This window comes from Calliphora vicina, chromosome 2, assembly GCF_958450345.1.
Source record: "Calliphora vicina chromosome 2, idCalVici1.1, whole genome shotgun sequence".
NCBI classification, from domain to species: Eukaryota; Metazoa; Arthropoda; class Insecta; order Diptera; family Calliphoridae; genus Calliphora; species Calliphora vicina.
This window is the reverse complement of record NC_088781.1, coordinates 87039399-87065448: the sequence shown is the minus strand read 5'-3', so window position 1 is coordinate 87065448 and position 26050 is coordinate 87039399. Positions and strand designations below refer to the sequence as shown.

General features: G+C 30.9%; 1 protein-coding gene across 1 annotated transcript in view; it reads left to right on the top strand.

Moving 5' to 3' along the window:
• Nucleotides 1-26050, top strand: part of Naglu (N-acetyl-alpha-glucosaminidase) — a 103805-nt gene that overhangs the window by 7549 nt on the left and 70206 nt on the right. Inside the window, exon 2 of the mRNA XM_065500164.1 lies at nucleotides 21521-21675. Within this exon, the coding sequence (XP_065356236.1) occupies nucleotides 21521-21675 (155 nt within the window). The remainder of the gene's footprint in view (nucleotides 1-21520; nucleotides 21676-26050) is intronic.

Here is a 26050-nt window from a genome sequence, read left to right as displayed (position 1 = left end):
ATTAAAAGTTTTCTGCATTTTTTTCACAATTTAACAATTTATCACAAATTTATTTATTTTGTTTTCCTTTTTTGTTTTGTTTTTCTTATTGTCTTATGCTTTAGCAATGTAAAAAATAGTAGTAGGTAATATAAATTACGATCGACTACCGTGATCCAAAACATTGCGGCCTTCGAAAATTTTTTCTACACGAACGTGCACTCGATATCGAATGCCGTGATTTGGCCCCTGCTTACCAATTTTATTTGTCTATTTTGAACGTGAGCGTGTTTTACACAGACAGACAGACGGACATAGCTCAATCGACTTAGAATTTCATAAGGATCAATAATATATATATTTTGTTGAGTCTCAGATGAATATTTCTCAATGTTACACACGGAATGACAAACTTATATATACCCTCATTCACCACTTATGGTGGTGGAGGGTATAAAAAGCGTTGCTTACTGGTATTGAAATTACGAAACATACAACTTTTCTAAATTTCTCGAATTCATTATTTTCACCTTTGATAAACAAAATAGAACCATATCATTTGACATATCTCATGGTATTTGTTTAAAAGCTTCACGAAAGAGTTCTTCAGATATTTCAAGCTTTTTGTAAATCTTCCCAAGAAAATAAGACATTTTATAAATTTAAAAATGCTACTTTTTAAAAAAGTAGCTGTTAACATCACCAAAGTCGTAACGATTTTCTAAATAGCTAACTGCTGTTTTTAAAAAGTCTTCTAATTCCGTCTTAAAAGTTTTATGTTCATTAAGCGAATTTTTTTTCTCAAAATGCTGTTAACTTTGATGCCAAAAAATGTGTTATGTATTCTACATTTGAGGCTATTCATAAGTACGGTCATTATATCGTGCAAATCTAAAACTATACAAGAGTCATTCTCAAGAGTTGTAAATTCCTGCATTAGGTTTTGCATAAAATATAAAAATGCTCCTGATAATACTTCACGTTTACATTCTTCTTCTTCATTGGCATCAATATCAGAAATTCCATAAAACTTTTTGGTATTTGTTTTGTTCCTTTCTTCAAGAAATACATACACGTTTTTGCATATGTTATTACTGTGTACTAATTAGTAGTAAGTAAATTTTCATTTATGGATATTATTGTCCAAAATTTCTATTTAGCTGGACAAATTAAATTTTAGCTTGAAACTGGACATCCAGCCAAGTCCAGCCCGGCTGGCAACCCTACTCGTTGATTTTAAGATAGTAACTTTTCTTGTTTGACCGCGAGAACTTTAAAACCAAAATAGGAAAACAAACTGTAATTGAAACAAAATTTAAAAATTAATGCAAACTATAAAAAAAATTATAGACAAACAAACAATTTGACCCTTTTTTTGAGAAAATCAAAAAAAGTCCTTTCAAAAAGGACATTTAAGAATTCAAATATTCTACGAAAATTATTAAAGATACCAAAATTGTAAATAAAGCACTTTACGCTTAATTAGCAAAATTAAACGCCACCTTGGGTCTCACATTTAAAAAAAAATCACGAAAAATGTATTTATAATCCGAATGAGCTGATATTTAAAATATAAATAGTCCTAGAGAAGGTCTACAAAAAATATTTAGGTTTATTAATTTATTTTAATTTTGTTCGCTCTTTTTTTAGTTTTTTAGATATGTTGGGCCTACGGAGGTTCGAAATTGTTAATATAGGCTTTTTTGTATAAGTAGTTGGTATTGGTGAAAACCATAGGACTTGAAGATTAACAGTTTAGTGAAATGAAAAAATTTATGAATTTTTCGGACTTCATTTACCTTAGAAACTAAAAAATTTGAATATTGGGATTTTCCATGAACAAATATATAAAATTTTAATTAATGTAAAATTTTAACGGTTAAAGATATTACAAGAAAATTCGAAAAGCAATGGAATTATAATTTTTAACTCTTTTTATTTTCAAATTTCAAAATTCCTAATACGGGGAAAATGTGTTCCAAAAACTGAGTTTTTTTAGAAAACATCCTACTGCGAAGTTATTTACTGCGTGATAGTAAAATAACTTTGTATGTGTTTAAATAAGTTATAGGGCTATACATGCATTGAGCTTTTTGGAGACTTTTTAGAGTGTTTTGCTCAAACCAATTTTTTTTTAAATTGACAAAGTTTGGATAGGTCTGGTGGCGAGTAGGTCCATTTAAGTGAGCCAAGTATTACTTTCCACGCTTTTGCATTAGGTTCTCTTTTTGGATCATATACAAATTTTATATAGTCCCGAAGAAAATTTTTTACTACAAAAGAAAATATATAGGGACTTTTTACATGTACCAACTTTGGATTCGTGTAACTTCTTATAGGAACGACATGTAAGCCACATAACTTTTTAACGGGTTGTGATAGAAAGGAAATATTGGCACCGTTTTGATAAGCTTTTTTATTTTTTTATAAGATAGTTCCAAGTATAGAAAATAACTACCTAGTCAGTAGTGCTACAGTCCACAGATGATGAGCAGATACGTCACGGTGTTAAAATGTATCAAAGTGGCATCACACATTTAACCCCAACGTAAAAAAGGAATAGCAAATACAGTGCACTCACGATAATACGAACTAATTAAAACCAGGCCAGTTCACTTTTGCAAGATTGTACATATTTGCGAATGGCATCTAATTCCCATCTACAGCTAGGGAAGTTGAAAAATTATTAAGCCTGTTGATTTAGATTTCAACTCTGTGTATATAGATAAAATACGTTAAAAAAAAAACAAAAATAAGATGTTAATATTTTAAAAAGCTTAGTTCACTAAGTTCATATTTTAGATTACCCTATGAAAGTAAAAAGTATTTTGGGGTGTTCATATTATCACGATTGCACTGTATGTATGAAAGATGTGTCCTTTCTTCAATGGAGTTAAATGAAGAAAAGCTGATACACCACTTTTGTAAACGACAGTTTTGACGAATCTGTATATACAGTGCCGGTCAAAATAATAGCACCACAGAACCTTAAAGCAATTAACATGGGAAATATTTTTATTTCCATAGTAGTTTTAATAAAATATAATATAAGATGGTTAATTAATCTCTATTTCTTCTATGAGTAAAGTTTTCTTTAAGAAATATTAACATTTCAATCAATTATATGGTATTTTTGAAAAATACCCAGATTTTGTGCAGTCAAAATAATAGCACCATCGTAAGAAATTGTCGAAAAAATATAGAATATTCATGTTTTTGTTTTAAAAAATCGATATTAAATTATAATTTGAATCTATTTATATCGAAAAGAATAAAATTAAAAACAAATTATGATTTCTGAACATACAAATTAGCTTAATTCAGAATAAAACTATTTATAGATATTTAGAAATGGTTTTAAAAAAACATTGCGTTGAAATAAAAATATAAATTTTAGGTTGCCCAACCGCTTATCGCTTTTAATCATAACACTCTTGGCCCACCGTTTCGAAAATCAGGCATTTATGTTCTGCTCGGTGGTCAAAAGTGACGACTAGTGTTGCAGTTATTCGCATTACAATAACAAAATTTAAATTATTTAAATCCTAGAAAAGTTTCACCAATAACAATATAACATCCTCTATTAAAGGTAAAATTTCCGAAGTCGCATTACCATTTTTCAACATTCAAGTACCAAAACACTTTTTGGTCAAATAATTAAACAAATTATATTGTTTGATATTAGACTTCTATAGAAAGTCCTCCGAATCCAATTTCAACCAAAATTTAAGATAATATATGCATCTTATCTTACAAACACACAGATTTTAAAATTGTATTTTGATTGTGGTTTTTCTATTAAAACATTCGAAGAATATATTGAATATGTGGAATAAATAATTCAATCTTATATGATCAAATGCTTGATAAAATCATACTCAAATATAAATCAATGAAATTATGACCATAGGAATGATCTATGGAATGATAAACTGATATAAATTTGGGTTTCAAGCTAAAAGGTCAATGTCGTGGGACAGGATGCGATATCCCCAAACACAATTTTATTAAAAATAGATGGCCAAAAGTCACAGAAAGGGTAAAAAGAAACCAAAAATATTTAAGAATTTATTTTGGGGAATGAAAAAATATATTTGGCATACAAGTTCGATACAAAATTTTTAAAATTTAAGAATCTTTATAGGTAGGATGTGGTCGGTCTCTTTTTTGCCAAAAAATACGAAAACAAAAGACAACAATATTTTACTTTTAATAATAACGTGTTAAGAACGTTACAAACCATAATAATTGTTACTAAATTCAATTTTGTCCTGGTTAATTTTTATTTATTTTAATCGATTTCTATCTTGGTGCTATTTTTTGACTGATGAACTTCTTAGGTATTTATATATATGTACTATTTTTAAGGTTTGAAAATTCATTGAATTAAGCATAAATTTATACAAAAACAACAAAAATTAATAACAGTTTTTACGTAATATTATTATAAAACAATATGAATGTCGTGGTGCTATTATTTTGACCGCAGCTGTACATATATCTGTGCTACAATCTACTGGTGGATTTTCAATGACAAGCTTATGTTAAATGTCAATAGAAGATTACATTGGCTGGGGTACATCTGGTCAGTAGTATTACTGGCAATGCCACTAGTAAATCACTACAAATTCACCATTGCACAGTGGTTTAGAAACTTTTTTGTTTGGAAATAATTCGGTATTTCACGTGCTTTGAGCTGAGGTGATTTCGAGTTGATTTACGTTTGTTCAGCTTCCTCAGCTTAGTCACCTCGTGTCTCAAATTTTAAAAAAAAAAATCGGCAAAAATCCATTTATGATCCGAATGAGCTGAAATTTTAAATATAAGTCTTTGAGAAGTTCTACAATAAATACGCATACAAGTGTGGGTTATCTCTATTAGTTGAAGAGATATTCAGGTTTATTGATTTATTTTTTAATTTTGCTCGATCTTTTTATGGTTTTTTATATATGACGGGCCTACGGAGGATCGAAATTTATTTATAAAATCTATCTATATAAATAAAAATCAAATGTCGTTCGTTGGTAATTGCATCAGTAGAGAACCGCCATACCGATTTAGAAAATTTTTTTTTAAATTTTGGTCATAGCCCAACTTAGGTTTTTACGGAATGAAAAATTGACCACACCCACTTTTACGCCCACTTTTTTTGATTTATCTAAAATCGGAAAACGGCTACATCGATTTGGCTAATTTTTTGTTTAAATGATCATAGTAATCCAATTTAAGTTTTTACTGAAAGATGAATTGACCACGCCAATTTAATGTTCGCAATACATAGTCCGCTAAAGTTTTTACATAAATAAAAAATGTTTCCGTCCACTAATACGCCCACTTATTAAAACATCTACAATCAAGCATATTTCAGAGCAAAATTCGATTACTTATATAAAAACTCACAATAGCTTAAATCGATAATAACCTGATTTATAAGCGTTTAATCAAGAAAAGGAGCTCGATCTGTGATCACACATATTTCTTAACAAAAATCGATTTTTTATATGAAAACTCAAAATATCTAAATGCGCTAATAACTTGGCCAATAAGCGTTTAATCAAGAAAAAGAGCTCGAACTGTGATCATATTTCTGACCAAAATTAGATTTTTTATATAAAAACTCAAAATATCTAAATTCGCTAATAACTTGGCTCGATTACTTACATATATAAAAACTTAAAAAAACAAACTTAGGTTCTTTGTCTCTCAGTTGCGCTTCTATGTATATTTTATTTTTATTAATGAGCATTCAATAATACGTTTTTTTTTTCTTTTAAACTATTTTTACCCTTTTCAAACCGCTTCTCATAAATTCACAAATCGAACACAGGCATTTTTTTAACTAGGACAACGTCTGCCACGTCAGCTAGTTCTAAATAGAAAAAAATTGCTAATAGTTATCTGTTCCCTATAAAAAGTTATACGCATACAAAGTTGGATCTTGTAAAAAGGGCCGTATTTTTTACGTTTTTCCCAAAAAACCCATATATTTTTTCTTTTGTAGAAAAAAATATTCTTCGTGACTATATAGAATTTATATGATCCGGAAAGATAACTTAATGCAAAAGCGTGTAATGAAAAATTTGTGTCACTTAAGCGGACATTTTGGAGTGTTGATCGTGATTGAAACTGGACGTGTTTTATTTTTACTCCGAGTTAATTCGTTATTTTAATGTATCTATCGGAAAATAAATATAAATATCACCTGTTTATTATTTACACGAAAGGACGCTTTTATTTTAATAATATTATTAAATAAAAAAAATCAAAACACCAACTAAAAGACAAGTAAAGAAAATTCTTTATATTTTTTTTTAACCTTTTTTGTGCATTGACTATTAAATAAAGATCAAGAGCGTTAACGAAAGTAATTACAAATACTCTTTAATGAGTCTCTTTAACGAAAACAGTGAGCGAAGGCTAAGTGTAAACGGCAGAAATGCATACGTTACAGTTAATGTAGATGAAAAAAATATAAACAAAACAAACAGAAGAATAGATGACAACTTGTTTTTAACCGCCAAGCCTGTTAACCGTGCTCGTTCTTGTTCCCCCGCATTGCCAACAACTAATGATTTTCAAACAAAAGAAACCCCAACAGCTGTTAATCTGGAGTTACCAAAAAATATATACTTTATTTACGCCTGAAAGTATGCTAGCAATATCAGCTTTAGAAACGAAATAAGCGGCGCTATACCCAAGTTTTTACACTTATCAGCTGAAAGTAAGCAAGGGTCTACAAGTTGTAATAAATGGTATTGACTGTAATGTTGAACCACTCGAAATAAAGCAAAGCTTAGAAGATAAAGGCTATAAGACAAAAAATATGATAAATATTAGAAATCGAGAAAAAATACCCCAACCACTCTTCCGTGTTGAACTTGAACCCGGTGACATAAACCTGAAAAAAATGAAACACATCCCATATATAACCTGAAGTACTTATTGCATCGTAAAATTACGGTAGAAGAACCACACAAACGATTTGGCCCCGTCCAATGTATGAATTGCCAAGAATATGGACACACCAAGGGATATTGCAAATTGCCACCAGTATGTGTCATTTGCGGGGAGTTGCATAACACATCCCAATGTAACAAATCCAAAGATGATCCTAAAATAAAAAAATGCAGCAATTGCGGAGGTAACCACACATCAAACTACAGGGGTTGTCCTGTCTACTCAATTGTTAAAAAATCACAAAGCCAGAAACCAAAGATTTTCCCCGCTCAGCCATTAAATAACATCAATTTGAACTACCCCCCGTTGCAACAGACATATGACAACAAAGTAACATATGCAAATGTACTTAGAAACAACCAAACTCAGACGCAAGTCCGTCAACTCCAAAATGAACCCAGAGGTAAGAGAGCAAACGCCTATTTTCAATTTTACCCAACTAGAATCTACAATAGAAACTGTTGTTCCATCGGTAAATAACTTTACAAACTCAATGAGTAACATGATGCAAGAAATGCTTAAGATGCAATCAATGTTATTGCAGGCTGTGCTTAACAGACCATGAACTGCCTAAGAATATGTTTTTGGAATGCAAACGGCATACGCCAACACAAAAACGAACTCGAATATTTTTTAAGAAACCAACAAATTGATGTAATGCTGGTTTCTGAAACTTATTTGACGTCCAGAAGTTCCTTTCGAATAAATGGATATGTAATATATGACACCAAAGATCCCAGAGGTAGAGCATGCGGAGGCTCGGCAATTTTAATAAAAGCTCGAATCAAACACTACTTAATGTGTGATTTTTGCGAAGACTATCTTCAAGCTACTACAATCTGTCTTGAAGATTTTCATCGAAACTTAGTAATTTCATCGATATACTCACCCCCAAGATTCTCAATTACAGAAAGTCAATATAATAGATTTTTTAAATCACTAGGCGCCCGTTTCCTGGCTGCTGGCGATTATAATGCTAAGCACACATTCTGGGGATCACGACTGATTACCCCTAAAGGTCGTGTTTTGTTCGACTCAATTTCTAAAATGGGTTTGCATGTGCTTTCGAGCGGTCAACCTACTTACTGGCCTACTGACCCACGAAAAATACCAGATGTAATTGATTTTAGCGTGATGAAAAATATCCCTAGAGAAATGATTCAAATTGAATCCTCGCTGGAACTATCTTCATATCACTCACCCACTATTATTACTTTATTGAGCCCCCTAGAAATTGTATCCCCGACTGGTAATTTAGCGATGGCAGGCACAAGAATAAATTGGCTCAAATATAAAAAATACTTCAGTACACATTGCTCGGAAAACATACCGCTAAGAACACCAGAAAACATCGATCACTCTCTTATCAATTTCGATAAAAATCTCAAACTGGCGGCTCAACATGCTACCCAAACCCCCCGACAATTCAGATATAATAGAATTAATTCTGCAGATGTCGAACGGCTCTTAAATGAAAAAAGAAGATTTCGAAGAGAGTGGCAATCGCACAGATCCCCCAACTAAAATCGAAGCTTAAAGATTGTAGAAAAAGACTTTAAAAGCTCTTGGAATTTCGAAAAATGGAATCATTGAATAAATATGTAGAAAGCCTGGACGCAACCCCGCAATCGGATTACTCATTATGGCGAGCAACAAAAAGTCTTAAAAGACCCGTTATATGTAAGTCCCCTTGCGAAATTCAAGTGGCGGTTGGGCAAAAAATAATACTGAAAAATGGAATCTGTTTGTTAATCATTTAAAAAAAGTATTTACACAGAACACATCAAACGAAGCAATTGAGTTGCCACCTGTTGCACCCCATTTTGGAGAGCAAAAATGCTATTGTTGATTTAAATCCCAAGAAAGCGCCTGGTATGGACAAGATCAGCAACAAGATGCTTATGGAGCTACCCCGGATAGCAATAAAAATAATTATTTTTATTTTTAATGCTATATTACGACTTGAATATTATCCTCCAGAATGGAAGGTTTCACTGGTTACCATGATACCCAAGCCGGGAAAAGATCACACAAAAGTAGAATCATACAGACCCATCAGCCTATTGTCTAGTATATCAAAGCTATTTGAGAAGATACTTATGAACAAGTTGTACCCGATGTTAACTGAAAACAATTGTATTCCGAATCATCAATTTGGATTTAGAAGAAAACACAGTACTATCGAACAAAGACTTGTAAATATGGTGAGAAAAGCGTTTGAAGAAAATAAATACTGTTCTGCACTCTTCATCGACATCTCTCAAGCGTTTGATAAGGTATGGCATGCTGGATTAATATACAAATTGAGTCAAAATTTACCGGCAAACACACATAAGCTGTTGGAAAGCTATTTAACTGGTCGAACATTTAAGGTTAAAGAGGGAAACTTTTTAAGTACTGCACAACCCATTGAAGCTGGAGTCCCCCAGCAGTATCCTGGGACCTGATACTGCTACTCTAAGCATTCATGAAAACCACAGGAAGTGATTCTAAGTCGATCGGTATACTTTAAGTGGGTGTTAGACCAATTTTTTTGAGCGTTACACACATCTGCACAAACGCATAATACCCTCCCCACTATAGTGTATAAAGAGTAACATGACTGACTGACTGATTCATTCATCATCGCACAGCCCAAATGGCTAAAGCTAGAAACTTTAAATTCGGGAAATGGGTTCCTTTTACAACATGCAGATCCACTAAGAAGGGATTTTTGGTAATTCGGTCGTTGGGGCAAAAATGTTATCTAACATTAACGAACTTATAAAATACAGACAATCCTAAAATCCTTCAAAAACTAACTCACTATTTGAAATTCGATTACAAACGTGTAAAAAGGGGAAAAACTTCGATACTCATAATTTGGTACTTTTTTCACACCTATTTTTTCTCTATTTTGTATTGTGTACTTTTATTTATTTTTTTTTAATAAAAATTGTTGCGCTGCCATTGAGTTTCGAACACATGTTGTTCGATTACAAAGCAGGAATCTAAAACCTTTGACTACATCACTTCGTTTATTTTCATATTTAAAAAATGATTTTATTTTCCAAATTGTTCACCAAGGGTGAATTATATTAGTTGAATTCTATTGGAGTTGAAAATAGAAACAGTATAGCACAGATTATTACAGATATGAAACAAATGACAGTTGTCAAAAAAGTTTTCAATGTTTGTGATTTGCAGAGCGAGAGAAATATCATAATTTCAATAGGAAACTAGTGTGAAATATATTTGTCCCTCTTTTTAAAACACAACCATTTTGACATTTCCTTTTGTTATTTTTCTTCTGAAACCAGCTGATTCATATCTCTATAATTTGTGCAGTATAGACAAAAACATTAACCCTAAAGGGAAAAAGTGGGTAAAAACTGTTTGTAATTGGTAATTTTTGTAAACTTTTTAAATTAATGAATTTAGAAATATTTATCCTAAGTGTATTGATCTCTAAGATGGATAAAGCTTCTTAGAGTTAATGAGAGTGCTTCTGGAAAAGCTATGTGAACCAGATTAGCTAAACAAATAAATATTAAAGTATATCAGTATTATTTTGTAGGTCCTTTTTATTCTAAATCATTAAACACAAACAAATAAAAAGTGGATTTGAATTAGAAGAATGGGACATCATATTAATTTTCATTATAATTATTGAACCTAACTAACAACATAGGGTTTGTGCATAGTATATGGGTAGTCAAGGATCGAAGAAATAGAAACAAACGACAAAACTATGATTAAAACCGAATATAGTAAATACAAGTGGAATTCCTCATACCGTAATTTTTTACCACTTGGAATCAGGTTCATTATATTTTTTCTTTTCTCGCTTAAATTTGATAATTCACCTAAGAGGCGCCTTTATTGAAATTCATTAAAAATGCTATTTTTCTTAAGTGCTTTGATAGAAGCTAAATTTTTACTGGATTAACACAAAAGTTTAATTTCTACTTCTACTTCACGACTGCCAAATATGAACTGTCAATAATAATGTTTACCAAAATGGCGGCAAAACAAGGTAGTATACCTTCCCGGCGGACACCCTTTACATTCTCATTGGGTACATTTTCTTTCTTTTGGCTGTACTTTATCACCCTAACCACTAAAGCCAAAAAGTCAATAATAAATATATAAATTTTACGATTATCTTAAATTTCGTACCATAAAACTAATTTCAAACAGTACTTGTTTTAAATTTTATTATTATTTACTTTTATTGAAAATTTGTTTCAATTATTTAAATTGAAAGTATTTTTACAATATTTCTTATGAGAGACTAAAACCTAGGTCTGTTGTCAAAAATCATATGTGAATAGGCTTTAATTTATTGATACACAGTTCTACATAATTTAACACAGCCCCGTTTTCTCTACTGCGTGAGTTACGTCACTAAATCATACATTTCGTTCTTTAGAATCTAAGTATGTTCATTAATTAATTACGGTTTATTTTTGATTTTTGGAGCTTAAAAGGTATATATGTATTTAAATAAGGTTTAGATGTTGGAAATTTAATTTTGCCAATTATTATTTAAGAAAAAAATCACATCATTCTGTAAATCTATATATGGGGGATTTCACGTCAAGTGAACCAACTTTTAAAATCGATGTCTTCCGATCGGGATGAAATTTACACCAAGGTTAGACCTATTGGATAGTAATTCAGACACAATTTTTCAACAAGATCGGTCCAGAACTCTCTGAGTTAGAATTGGTCACAATTTGGGCGGCATGAAATAACCCCCCACGAAATAACACCCCAAAAATAAAATGAAATAACCCCCAAAATTTGGGGCCTTATTTCATATGCAATAAAACCCCAGTTTTGAAAATGAAATAAGACCCCAACGAAATGAAATAATTCCCCAAACAGAAATGAAATAACACCCCATTATTAGGGTCTTATTTCATATGAAATAGAACCCCAATTTTTAAAATGAAATAAGTCCCCAAACTCAGTGAAGGTGATCAAAAACAATTGGTGGTTTTGAAACGGTCTGCTATAAGGTCATATTTTCATAATGTTCGATAGTTTAAAAACATTTTTGTTGTTTTTCAAACAAAAAAGTTTTAATCTAATAAGACTTTTTGAACTATTTTTATCATAAAATAACACTTTTTGTTTGAAGTACAACAACAATTTGTTTAAACTATCATAATATATTAGGACATTATGACAATATAACTTAATAGCAGATCGTTTGAATCCAACAAATGTGCTTGTAGTTTTCTCATTTTGTGTTGAAATCTCTTTTAAGACTTTTGGATGAAATAATATAATAAAACCCAAAAAATATTTGGGTTTAATGAGATTTGTTAAAATATTGAGGCGAAAAATTGTGTAAAAAATAAAAAAGTCGCGCAATTTTTCGGCTGCGGCGCTTGATTACAAAACATTACAGTAATTTACAAAACAATATTTCAACTAAACTTGTTTTAAGTTAAACCTTATAGCTCTTATTAAAAAAGTTAGAGCAGACTAAATATACAAATTTCCTATGAAAAAGTAGACCTTTTTTAAAATTAAAATCTTTTTAATTTTTATTTATTTAAATATGAGAAAATAAATTTAATTGTTTTCTCGGAAAGTATTTTAAAACACCATTAGAAATTTAGAAAAAAATATTTTTTACCTAATATTTAAATTATCACGATCCTAACTCTGCGAAATTATCACTTCAACTGATATCACAATTTTTTTTTGTGAATGGAAAATACAAGTTGTTAATATATCGGGACATAATTTACAGATTTTTCGTTTTCTTTATAAATTAAAAAATGAAATTATCCCCCAAAATTTACATTGGGTACTTATTTCATATTGATTTTTTGGGGTATTATTTCATATAAAATAATCCCCCAATTAAAAAAATGAAATAATACCCCAAAAAATGAAATAACACCCCAAAAATCGTTGTTGTTGCTCTCTGTACTAATTTTTGGGGGGTTATTTCATTTTATTTTTGGGGGATTATTTCGTGGGGGTTTATTTCATGCCGCCCACAATTTGACATTTTGGCCAAACATGTGATTTTTCTCATCCATGTAACTTATTACCTATTGTTCTTAGCCAAATGTGTTCCAAATAGTTTAGATAGCTATTTCTTCAATCTTTCGAAAAAAAAAAATTTTAATATTTTTTTCCGAAATCAAAAACTTTAACTTTTTTTTTCAAAATGGGCCCTTTTTTTCTTAAAATAAAGCTTAGATATTTTCCTTGAAGACCTATTTGGTCGCTTAGTGGGATGCGAGTTTGATATCTTTTTTTTTTATCATCATTTATTTATTGTATCTTCATTATTTAATGAACTAACAATAAGTGGTTCAAATCATATATCTAATATTATTATTTAATTAGTCCAGCCAGTGCCGGACGAAAAAATTTTGTGTTCATGGTTGTTTTGGTTAAATTGGCATTCTTCCTTCTAGATTAGGTCTGCTGTGTCCCTCCTTCTTAATCGAGTGTGGCCACGGTTATCTAATATGTTGCGGGCCAGCGGGTTTGTGTGAACTTCAAGTTTTTTTTTAATATTTTTGTACATTTTTCGAGATTTCAGTTTTTACAATGGGCACGTTTAGATCTTTGTGTATATTAATAGACAAAAACATTAACCCTAAAGGGAAAAAGTGGGTAAAAACTGTTTTTAATGTTTTGTTTTAAAATTTAGAAAATTGTAATTGGTAATTTTTGTAAACTTTTTAAATTAATGAATTTGGAAATATTTATCCTAAGTGTATTAAGATGGATAAAGCTTCTTATAGGTAATGAGAGTGATTCTGGATAAGCTATGTGAACAAATAAATATTAAAGCATATCAGTATTATTTAGTAGGTCCTCTTTATTCTAAATCATTAAACATAAACAAATAAAAAGTGGATTTGAATTAGAGGAATGGGACTTCATATTAATTTTCATTGTAATTATTGAACTTGACTAACAATATTGAGTTTCTGCATAATATCTGGGTGAGTCAAGGATCGAAGAAACAGAGACAAACGACATGGAATGATCAAATATAAATTATCAGTTGCGAACAAGAAAGCAAAAGCTATGATTCTGAATTTTTTTTTATTACTTACCACTTGGAAGCAGGTTTGTGAGTGTTTTCATTATAGTTTTTCTTTTCTGGCTTAAATTTGATAATTCACCTATGAAGCCCTCTTTCGTACATTAAAAATGCTATGTTTCTTAAGCGCTTTGAAAGAAGCTAAAGTTTTACTGGATTAATACATAAACGTTTAATTTTATATTGTATTTATAACTGAAGTGATGTAAGTATGAAAGGAGACCTTTTTTTAAAGCCGAATAGTCAATATTAAATCTACATTTTAATATTTAGTGATAAAAACAACTGTTATCGAATAAGACAAATTTACTGTGATATTTTATTTATTTTTGCATACATTTATTTTAATATGTTTAAGTTTTGTTTGTGTTGTCTGCTTATACAAAAAACTCTGATATATTTTATAAATGATGTAAACTTGACAAAAAAGATTATATATTAAAATAAAATTCAATCCCTGAAGAAGTTGGAGAAATACCAACGAAACGTCGGATTATATTGAAAATTATATAAATAATCTTTTATTTACATAAAATCAATGACCTTGAAAGCCTGTATATAGGAAAACTAGCTAAACCCGGTCCGCGTTGCTGGCCCTTAGAAAACATTTTATATTGCACATCGAATTTAATATACAGTGTCGGACAAAGTCGTTGATACAACCTTCAATGTTAATACATGTGGTGGCATTCGGGTTGGTTCCAATGAATTCAAAAATTCAGTAGGATAATCGAATGCTTGTTCTTCGTTCATTTTACTGTGCCAATCTATTTGTATTGTATTGTTTCGCCAGGCAGTTTCAAATGTATTTGCTTATTGAGCTTGCTAGCATCATAATTTGTTGGTGCCAAAATTGCATGTTCCCACAGCCAATCCGAATTGTTGTAGTTGGTTGTAGGACTTGGGAATATTTTGTCGACAACGTCTTTAATATTCGTTTGCGTTTGGCAGAAGTCCGGGAATGAAATCTCATTTGTGGAGAGATCAATTGGAATTTTTCCATTTCCGATGTCCGACAATTGTTTTGAGAAAGTTTCTGCAGAAGGGTATTGCAGCGCTTGTTTGTTGATAGCGTTCGGCTTCTGTAGCTTCATTTCCAGTGAAATAAATTTTAAGGAACTTCGTACTTGGGAAGCGGGATCAAATTCTGTGGTACATTTGGTCTTGAACTTTAAAGGTGGGCATGAAACCGACGTCATTTGAAAGCATGAGTTGTTCTTTTGGATAATTTCAAAGAAATGTAACTTAGAAACAGCGCATACGGCTCAATAACTGGTGGCAGAATAACTTTACCGTTCGAACAGCACATTCCCGGGGATTCCTTAGGGAACTTCAAAATGCTGCAATGTAAGTAATATTTGTTCATTGCGCCAATTAGTACATCCTTGTGATTTCTGTAGTCATCATAGTTATTGTAATAAAAGTATGATTTACAGTGTTACCCGCTATGCTTTTCTGAAGATTCCGTAAAATTTTATCAAAATCGGTCCAGCCGTTTTTGAATCCATATGGAACATATATACACACATCTGTTTATATAAGTTATTACACGTTGGATACTTCTAAACGAGTACACGACTTTCTGGAATATCTAACAACGTTTCACGTGTTCTGACCAAATACTCGGTCCTGTAATTAAAACGACGTGGTTGATTGTCAAAATGTGACTGACTTTATTATTCATTTCTGTTATTACATTAATACTTATTACTAATTGGCGATGCCAGACAATATGAATAGTTATATGTTTTATTATTTACAAATTCCCAATTGGGATTTTAGCATGATATGTTAGGAGGATGCTAACTTTCCCCCTTCTTAAAAGCGTAACGTCCCGTTGCGATGAACATGTATTTAACAATTGTTTTTTTTTTTCTAAAACAATTTTAATTTAAATTTTTGAATATAAATCAAGCGTAAATATTAAAAAATCATGCTCTTATCCTTCGCTTTACCAAAGGTTTTTTATGTACATGGTTTACCAATACCCACCCGGGTGACACTACACTTCTATAAATATATGCGACGAACGAAATTTTAAAAAATTGAAAAAACCTTATAAAAAGTTTAAAATGTTTCTATTAAATTCTATAGAACTCTAAAATTTGATCAGTGAGTATAAATATCATTTAAATCGAAACAAAATTAAAAAAAATATTAAACCAATAAAAACGATGTGGTCACCCGGGTGGGTATTGGTAAAGCGAAGGTTAAGCTTTTATGTAATTCAATAATAAACTTAAAAATTAAAAAAAATAAAAAAACATTTCATTTATCATTTATACTTAATAACTAAACTAAATAATGTAAAGAAAACAAAAGAAAAAGAGAAAAAAAAAATAAACAATTTTAAAAAACTTTATGCAATTAATAATAATTATTCATAAGATATTAAGAAGAATATTTTCTTTTTTACAAGATTTCAGTTATGCTTTTTGTTAATTATGTATTTAAGTTTTTATTTATTCATTACTAAGAATGCGTATTTTTTTTACTTTTGTTGTCTGCATATGGTTTGATTTATTGAATTGTGTTTTATGTTAAATTTTTAGGATAATTTTATATTTTTCATTATTTATTTGAGTATAATTTTTAAGTAACTTTCATTTTGTTTGCTTCCTGATTTTATAATAATTTATAGTTAAATTCTTAAAATTTTGTAATTTGCAATTCATTATTTTAGTTTTAACTGAAATTCTAGTAAATTTACCGATTTTTATAAATATTTTTTGTAAGTTTGTGTGGTAAAGAAAAATACATATAGTAAATATTACTAGTAAAAGTTACAACATTAACATCAATTATAATTAAGAATGATATTCAAATTGATATTTTGAACTTAAAATATACTTAGAAATTACAAAATTGGCGTTGACAATAAAATCAGCATGTTTGGAAATTATATAGATTTTATTGATCTTATCTTATTTTTATGAACTCTCTTACCATCTATCAAAACTTCTGTTCCTAAATCTTTTTCAACAATCTTTTCCAAATAAACTTTTTCAAATTTGTTGCCTAATCTTTTGTTCCCACGAACAAATACTATATCGCCCTCGCTAAATGTTCGTTTTGCAATTTCCAATTTTGTTTCAATTCTTGCCTGCGCAGCTACAATTTTCTCATATATAGTTTTTAAGATATCTGCATTAAATTGTTGAATAATGTCTATTGGTTTTGCTTGAGTAATAGAGTGGATAGTGTTATTATATTTATAAGTAGCGATCAGTATTAAATCAGAAATATCGGTTATATTGCACTGTGCTTTAACACACCTTGCGATTTCAAGCAAAGTCGAGTGGAACCTTTCCACTTGGCCATTACTTTTGCTATGTAGAGGAGGAACAAAAAATTGCTCTATCTCAAAAATATCTCTAAAATATCTCTAAGATTGTATTCGATTGAAAAGATTTCTCATTATCAGAGACTAACAGTTTCGTGTTTTTAAAATTGTTCAAAATTTGTAAGAGTCCAGTTTTAACATCAATTAATGCTCTAGAAGCGATTGGAATAGCAATTGCAAACTTGGAAAATTTATCTAGGCAAGTGAGAAAATGCACTTTACTTGTTGAAAAGATATCCATGTGGAGTATCTGACCAGGAAGATCAGGTATTGGTGATGCACCAATTAAAGGCTGTGGAGGTTTCCTATTATATTTATTTTCCAAGCATATTTTGCAGTTTTTAATAATCAACTGGAGCATTTGCCTTATTTTGGGGAAAAAATATTCCGATGTTATTTGTTTATAATTTTCTCGTAAAGATCGGTTATGCTGTAGGTTTAATGTTTCTATTTGATCGTCCTTGTTCGTTAAGTCGATTACAAATTTTTGAGTATGAACAAATCTTATCAGTGGAAAGTGATCAAGTATCCCGTCCTGGATTTCTGCTAGAGTGCTTAAGTCACAATGTATTGCGTTAACCACTTGGGGATTGACACAGTTTTGCAAATTTAGCAAAAGATTTTGACAGTCACTAAAATTAATTGTATGCCTTTTAAATTTTTGAAATAAAAACTTTGCAATTTTACTGTTACTTGGAGCCTTAGAAATAATCAATTGACTTAAGAATTGGTTAACAGGAGCACTTATTGATTTTATCGTCTTCGAGAAGGACATTTCGCTATGTACTGTTTCCGAGCTTGTTTCAGTAAAGTTGTTCATGAATTGGCGTGATAAAGCGTCAGCTACGACATTTTCTTTGCCAGGTTAATAAAAGAAAATTGGAGCAAAGTCTGCTATAAACGCTTGCCATCTTTTAATTTTCGGATTTGGATTTTTATCAGAAGTAGCAAAGGTAAGAGGCTGATGATCGGTGAATATGTGAATATTCTTGACACCATATAAGTAATGTCGTAATTTTTGCAGCGACCACACAATGGAGAGCAATTCACGCTCGTTCGTAGCATAGTTCTGTTCCGTTGAGGAAAGAGTGCGTGAAATCATTGTAATTGGTTTGCTGTTTTGCGAAAGGACGGCACCTATCGCATTAGAACTAGCATCAGTCGTAAGTTCGAAAGGCTTGTCGAAATCCGGGTGCTGAAGAAGCACATCTTCTGATGCTAAAATACGTTTGACTTTATCAAAAGCATCGATAGCTTCTTGAGACAAATTAATTTTAACGTTCTTTGATGCTTTGGATCCAATATTGCCATTGTCTCCTCGCAGATACGTAGTAAGCGGCTTAACGATGTCAGCATAATTTTTAATGAACCTGCGATAGTATCCTGCTAACCCAATAAAGGACCTCAATGTTCTTAACGTTTTAGGTGTTTGAAAATTCAAAATATCTTTAACTTTTTCAGGGGATGTTTTAATTCCGTTTTGTGAAATGAGAAATCCCAAAAACTCAACCTTAGGTTTAAAAAATCTTGATTTCTCTGTAGAAATTCGCATTCCGGCATCGCGAATATGGCTGTTTGAAAATATAATCACATCATCCATATAAACAAAGCATGATTTTCCTATCTCATTGCGCAGAATGTCGTCAATGACCCGCTGGAAAATACTGGGGCATTTTTAAGCCCAAACAGTAGGCGGCAGAATTCATATTTCCCGTTATTTACATTGAACGCTGTTTTGTGTCTGTCCCTTTCAGCCAATGTAATTTGGTGAAATCCGGATTTTAAATCGAGCGTTGTGAAATATTTCGATTTACCTAAATTCGATAAAATTACGGTAATATATGGCATTGGATATTTATCCGGGATTGTAAAGTCGTTAATTTTACGGAAGTAAATCACCATTCGTAATTTCTGTCTACCGTTGTGATCAACTCCTTTTTTAAGGCGACGAAGATTTTCTTATAATGCCGTCCTTAAGAAGGCTTTCTATTTCTTTGTTTATAAATTCGGATGCGGAAATGGGATATGGGTAACTACGAGAATAGATGGGCTCCTGTTTAGTTAGATTTATTGTGGCCTCGACTTGCGTGTTGGCTGGCAATGCTCTGTCTGGGTCTGCAAATGCATTTAAATTATTTTGAATAAGGATTTCGAATTCACTTAGTAAATCCGACGGAACGTTGTCCCTGTCAATTTCTATTGAATTAACCTGGTTGCACGAAAAATGGTTAATTGATTCTTTTCCGAATTTGTGAAAAAGAATTCCATTTTTGGTATCAATCGTAGCTTCAATTTCCTTCAAAAAATCATACCCTACTATTCCGTCAAAGGAGGTTAGAGACTTTAATAAAAAAAATGTTGTTCCGTGATTAAGTATATTTATTTTGCATTTTTGTCTAATGCAGGTATAGCCATTTATTGATTTTATACGAAATGGAGATTCTACTGATTCAACACCCCTAAGAAAATCGAAAGTCCTTATGTAATTTTTAGATGTTCCCGTGTCAACCAAAATGTTAAGCTCTTGACCATTAATTGATTTTTTCACAATATATGGCAAGAGCGATTTTATACTAAAAAATTAAGGTCATCTACTACATCATTCTCATACTCAATAGCAGAAAAATCTTCGCTTACATGGATGCTCTCATTCGATTGATAATTTTCAATGTAATTAATTCTTTGCCTGAATTGTTGCTGGAGTGTAATCTTTTGGGAGTATTTCCATGAGCGATGACTTTTGTCTACTGTATTCAGGGTTAAATCCCTGATGTTCAATACCTACATTATTTCTAAATGCTGTTGGTTTTCGAAAATACGATGTCCCGTTACCGATTTCCACTGAAACAGGGTTATCATATTGTGCCATTTGTCCATGGTTTGTAGAATGTTGGTAAACAATTGTCTGACTAGACATATTGCTTGAACTATGTGCATTTGATGGCAAAGAATTCTTGGAGTTAGCAAAAGCATTTGCAAATTTATATCTTTCGTGATTTTGCTCTAATTCTTGAGCCGTCGCCAAGGCCGTGGGTAAATCAGGCGGATTTGCCGAAAAGCAAATGTCACATAAAGGTTTTCGAAGGCCAGATATAAAAACGCGTAATGCGTTTGAACGTGCACGGTCATTTAAAGCTTCGATTACCTCTTCCCTGCCAGAGTTAGTCATTAAAATCTTATTAACAATGGGTGTTAGTTGTTTGTTTACTTTATCGTAATATTCGGTGATCGATAACTTGCCCTGCCTCAAAATACTTAATTCATTTTCCAGTAAATATAGTGGTCTTTTATCTGAATACGACTGATCTAGACGTGAAATGATTGCATCGAAATTAAATATGGTGTTAAATGCGTTTAAGGTCGAATTGGCTTCGCCAATTATTTTATTTCTTAAAATTCCCATAGCAACATAATATGTTTCGGAACCCTTAAGGTAATAATTCATGGCAAATTTTGCCGCCTCTCTCCAAGCTGGGTAATCCCTTGAGTCCCCACCAAACTGTGGAAGAGATTTAACAAGATCTAAATTTGTGTTACCGGTGTCTACACCGGGCTGAATAGTTACTGGTATTAAAGGTTCCACTCGGCTTGGTTGCAATTGTTGGATTGCGTTTGTCAAATTTCGAATCTGATCAAAAATTTCTGAATTAGATGCACCCACCGCTGCCTCAACGAGGCCCAACACATCGTTTCTATTAATTTTATTTGTTTTTTATTTGTTTCTTTTATATTTATTTCATTCAAGTTTAAATAGTTTATTTTTTAACTTATCCTAACTTGCAGTAGTTAAACGTATATTAATAAGTGTAGCAATAGTTATGAATTATAAAATTATCAGTAATAGTCATTAGGTTAGAAAACAAAAGTATAATTGACAGAATTTGTAGTAAATAATAGAAAATTGTAGCAGGCATAAGTACATATACGTACATATGTATGTAAATATAAAAAATCGAATGCATTAAGTGTTTTAATAGAGTATAACTATGCTTATATTATTCCTTTTATAAATAATATGATGTTTATTGTACATATATATATTACTTACAGTCTTTGATTTAACCTTGTTGGTAACGGATGTCAATTAGCAAAGGTATATAATAATTCGATCTATAAGTTATCAAAACCCAATATGCGATGATAAGTTAATAATAACGCATACAATTTTTATGTTTAAGTATTTTCAGTTCAAATTCCGAAACAATTACTAAATGAAACCCCCAAACAAACACAGTTGAAAGTTGTCAAAGCATTAGTTCACCGGACACTGCAGGAAAAAGAATCACTATTCGAAATCGGTATTAATACAAATTTGGAATTTCGCAGTTTTCAGGTAATTAAGAATATATATACATATTAACTTATTAATTATACCAGGTTGGTGTTTATTATAGTTTTTAATAACCGGTTTTTTTGGTTAAGTCGGTTTCGGTTTTTTTGAAAAGCTCACATTTCGAATATCGAAGAAACCTTTGAGACGGATTCAAATTGAAAGAGGATGATCGTTTTTAATGAATTTGCGGAAATGAGAATCTACGACAGGTTTCAACATTTAACGAAAATTTGGAACTTATTTTGTTAGAAAGACATAGCATTTTTAGTACCATTAAAGCATACAGAATTTATATATGTTATAATAATATTACAAGAAAAGGGTTTTTATGGTGCAAATTTGGGAGTTAATGCCAAAATATATTTAATATATTTTGACAGTCGTAGATACTTATTTGCAAACGGAATAAACGAATGGAAATGACAATATACAACTGTAATTATATAATAGTCTCTTTTCTATGTTTTTTTTTGCAATTCAAATATTTACAAATTCAATTTACATAGGTATCAAATAATAAAGTATTTAAGAAATACAAAGTTAGCTTATTCTAGTTGATTTATGTAAAGATAAGGTTAAATATGTATATATTTTGCTTTAATTCAGTAGTGCATAAGAAAAAAAAGGATGATGTTTATTTTTTAATATAATTAATTTGAATATTTGCCATAGATATCCCAGCCAAATATGGTGCTTTGTGCGGTTAGCAATCCGACTTTAGTGAATACCCCCTCACATATAACTTTCGGGTATATATCGACCCCCAAAACGATACCTGCAGATTCAAAGAACTTCGGATCTGCCAAAAATAAATCCCGAAAGTTCCGTTTAAAAGTTTCCTCGAGATAAAGGCCTGGAATTAAGGCAAGCTTCAATTCGACTTAATAATGTTGAAAACTCTTCGTACGTGCATTTAAAATTTGCAGCAATTTTACGGAAATGCAACTTGAAGCTTTTAACCACCGCTTCCCATAGTCCTCCCATGTGTGGGGCCCCGGGTGGTATAAAGTTCCAGGCAATATTTTGGTGTGAATAGTGGACAATTACAGCCTGCCGAGAAGTTTGAAGGAATTTGTGCCATAATCTGAACACCCTCTTCGAGATACAAAACGACTGAATGCCGCTAGAAATGCATCTGTAGATAAGCTAGTTGTAGCTTCCAAGTGTATTGCCTTAGTTGAGAAGCATACAAAGATGCATACATATCCTTTAGTAAGGCGGCAAGTTCGACCAGCATATGCCTTTATATCAAATGGCCTTTATATCAAACGTGATATTTCGGTTCTTTCTGGAGGCAAAGCCGCCATTATTTGCATTTGACATTTTTTCTGTGGATAATACAGGGTTTACATTTGTTTATGGTTGCCTTAATAAGGTTCTTAACCCTTGCAATCCAATATTCGGTTCTTATAAGTCTTAAGGTAGGGTCAGACTACGCAAATTATTTGACACAAGATGTTTCATGTGTTTGATCAAAACTACATCAAATAATTCATGGGTTGATTTTGTGTTCACACTGTACACATTTATTTGCCATATTTGTTTAACCAAACTACACCGAAATACTATCAAACACACAAAGGGGAAAATATATTTGTCTTGTGGTCACATTTATGGTAATATTTGTTCTAAATAATTATTAAATAAAGCTGCAAAACAACTTTAATTTCTTTCATCAAAAAAAAAGACATTTCTAGAAAGTAAAATATTACCAGATTTTGCTTTACATTTGAAAGAATTATGAAATTTCAGTACTTTTATTTAAGCGTCAAATATTTTATGTTTCTAGTTTGAACAGAAAATATTTTTGCACTGCAAACAAGAAAACAGCTGAATTTGGTCAAACAAATTTATTTGCCAATATGAAAACATTCTTTTAATGTGACCAATGTGTGACCACTAAACAGCAAATATTTTCCTGCATTTTGGGTATTTTTTTATTTGATCTTGCAATTCATTTGCAAGATCAAACAGCGTCAAATAACAGCTGTTGCATCATGTGTTATCGCAAAAGTAGTGTTGCTATATCTTAAATTAAAAATCGCTAAATAATGAAAACAAATCGCGAAAAGAACAGAAGCTTGAACAATTTAATAATATAATTATTAAATGTTTATTTATTAAATTATATTACTATCACAATTCATAATTGAAATTGAATGGAAATGTAATCATGTTTTATACTTGAAAAATATTTGAAATATTAAATATTTTTCAAACAAAAAACATATGGCTTGAATTTATGTTTCCTTTTTACTGGAGAATGCTATTGAAATAAAGTGTAATACAACTGTAATTCAATTGCTTGACTATAACTCAAGGCTTGAATTACACTTGCTATCAACTTGAATTCCATTTAAAAAGCTTATTGGCTTTTTAAAACATATTAAATCGAACACGACTTTTTCCAAACTTTTTTCATTCAGAATAAGAACATGTTCACAAATATTGTTAAATTTTATGGAAATGTTTACCTTTTTTACATAAATTTTTAATTAATTCCAATTCAATCGCATTATCTAAAAATTTATAATAAAAATTTTTGTATGATACTAAAATCAGAAAAGTGAAAAATGATATTAGACATATTCTTCTTCTGCAGGAAAAAAAAATTAAACAGATCATACTGTTTAAGAATTATTTTTTAATTACAATCAATTCATACTATTTATGTATGTATAAAAAATTTTCTTTGATTTTAAATTCAATCTGTATAAAATTTCAGTTAATATTCCATATGTATATATGAGCAATTTTAAATTTTGAAAATAGACAAACTCCATGTATAAATAAAAAATAATCAAACATCAGACTATGTTAAACGCATAAAAATATAAATCGCATAAAATTGCAAAAATCGCAACATAGACTTCATGTCTTCAATTAGTTTTTCTCCCAGTATATCATCCTAGGCTGAATGACTTTTATGTGAAGAAGAAGACTTCATTTATTGATATAATTATTTAGTGAAAATAATTTAAATAACAAATATTCAAGAAATATTGAATATGTATTTATGTTTAAAAAAAAAAATAGTGAATTTGTGTCTTTAATTTAGTACGAAAAATATTTAAATAATCTCCTCTTATTTTTCCGCCATGCTGAGCAAATAATTTTCTGTTTTTTTCTATTTGATCAAACAATTATTTTATGAAAGTGTTTGATATAGTGTGACCACACGGCAAATATATTTTCTGATTCTTTTTCGCAGCAGTTTGGTCAAACAAAAAGTGAAAAATTAAATTCAATATATGATAACAAAATTCAATAAATCTCTAATAAAATGATTACTTTACAATTCGAAATAAGTGCTTTAACCTTAAAAATATTTGCAAGATCAAATTATATATTTTTTAGGTATTTATGTAGCTAGTGGTCACACTTTGTTCACATTAAGAAAATATTTTGTTTGCCGACAAATAATTTTGTTTGACTAAAATCATCTGTTTTGTTGTTTGCTCTAAATTTTATTTGTGGTCAGATTCAGGCAATGAAATATTTGACGATAAACGTCAAATATTAGCTATGTGTGACCGTACCTTTAGAACCAATCGATTTCCACCATGAAGGCTTATAATATGGACAAATCTAACTAAGATGAGTGAAAACTGGCAGTTATAGGGGATTATTATAGAATATTTTTCACCGTATGGCAAATCTGGACTAGAGGCAAGTCTACCACAACAAAGAATTATACCTTCTGAATCAAGAAATGGATTGAGATTTATTATAGAGCTTGAGAGCATTGAAACACTAGTGATCTGTGTGATTTTGGAAACTCTATTGGCTACGAATGTTAGCCATGAGCAGGCTGGTTTTGCTAACCATGAAAGGACAATCGTGGAGTCTGTCCAACAAAATATTAAATAGTTTTTTATATCGAACTTTGGGAGAATACTATCGATCATTTCTGCCAGTAAAACAGCACCACAAAGTTCTAACCTGGGATTGATAGGGTCTTGACAGGTGCTACTTTTGTCTTAGCGGAAATCAAGTGACTAGAACAATGCGTATATACAAGACAGCAGCGTACGCCCTCTCAGAAGCGTCGTAAAACCCATGGAATTGGACAATGGCGCTTGGGCTATAGTTTATCCAACGAGGAATATTAATATTATTTATATTTGTATAGTTTTTCTGAAATATTTTCAATTGAGAGAGGGAATCGGGAGTAAAAACTTCATCCGATTTGCCAATATAACACATTGTGAAAGTCAGCCCGCTGGATCGAATAGCCGAGCAATTTGTGACAAAACCTCTCTCTTAGTCCATTTCTGAGTCTCTGGAAATGGTTTAGCCGTAAAATAAAATGAATCTGAAAAGGCATTCCAACGGATGCCCAAAGTTTTTGCTGTACTTTTATCGTCAAATTCCA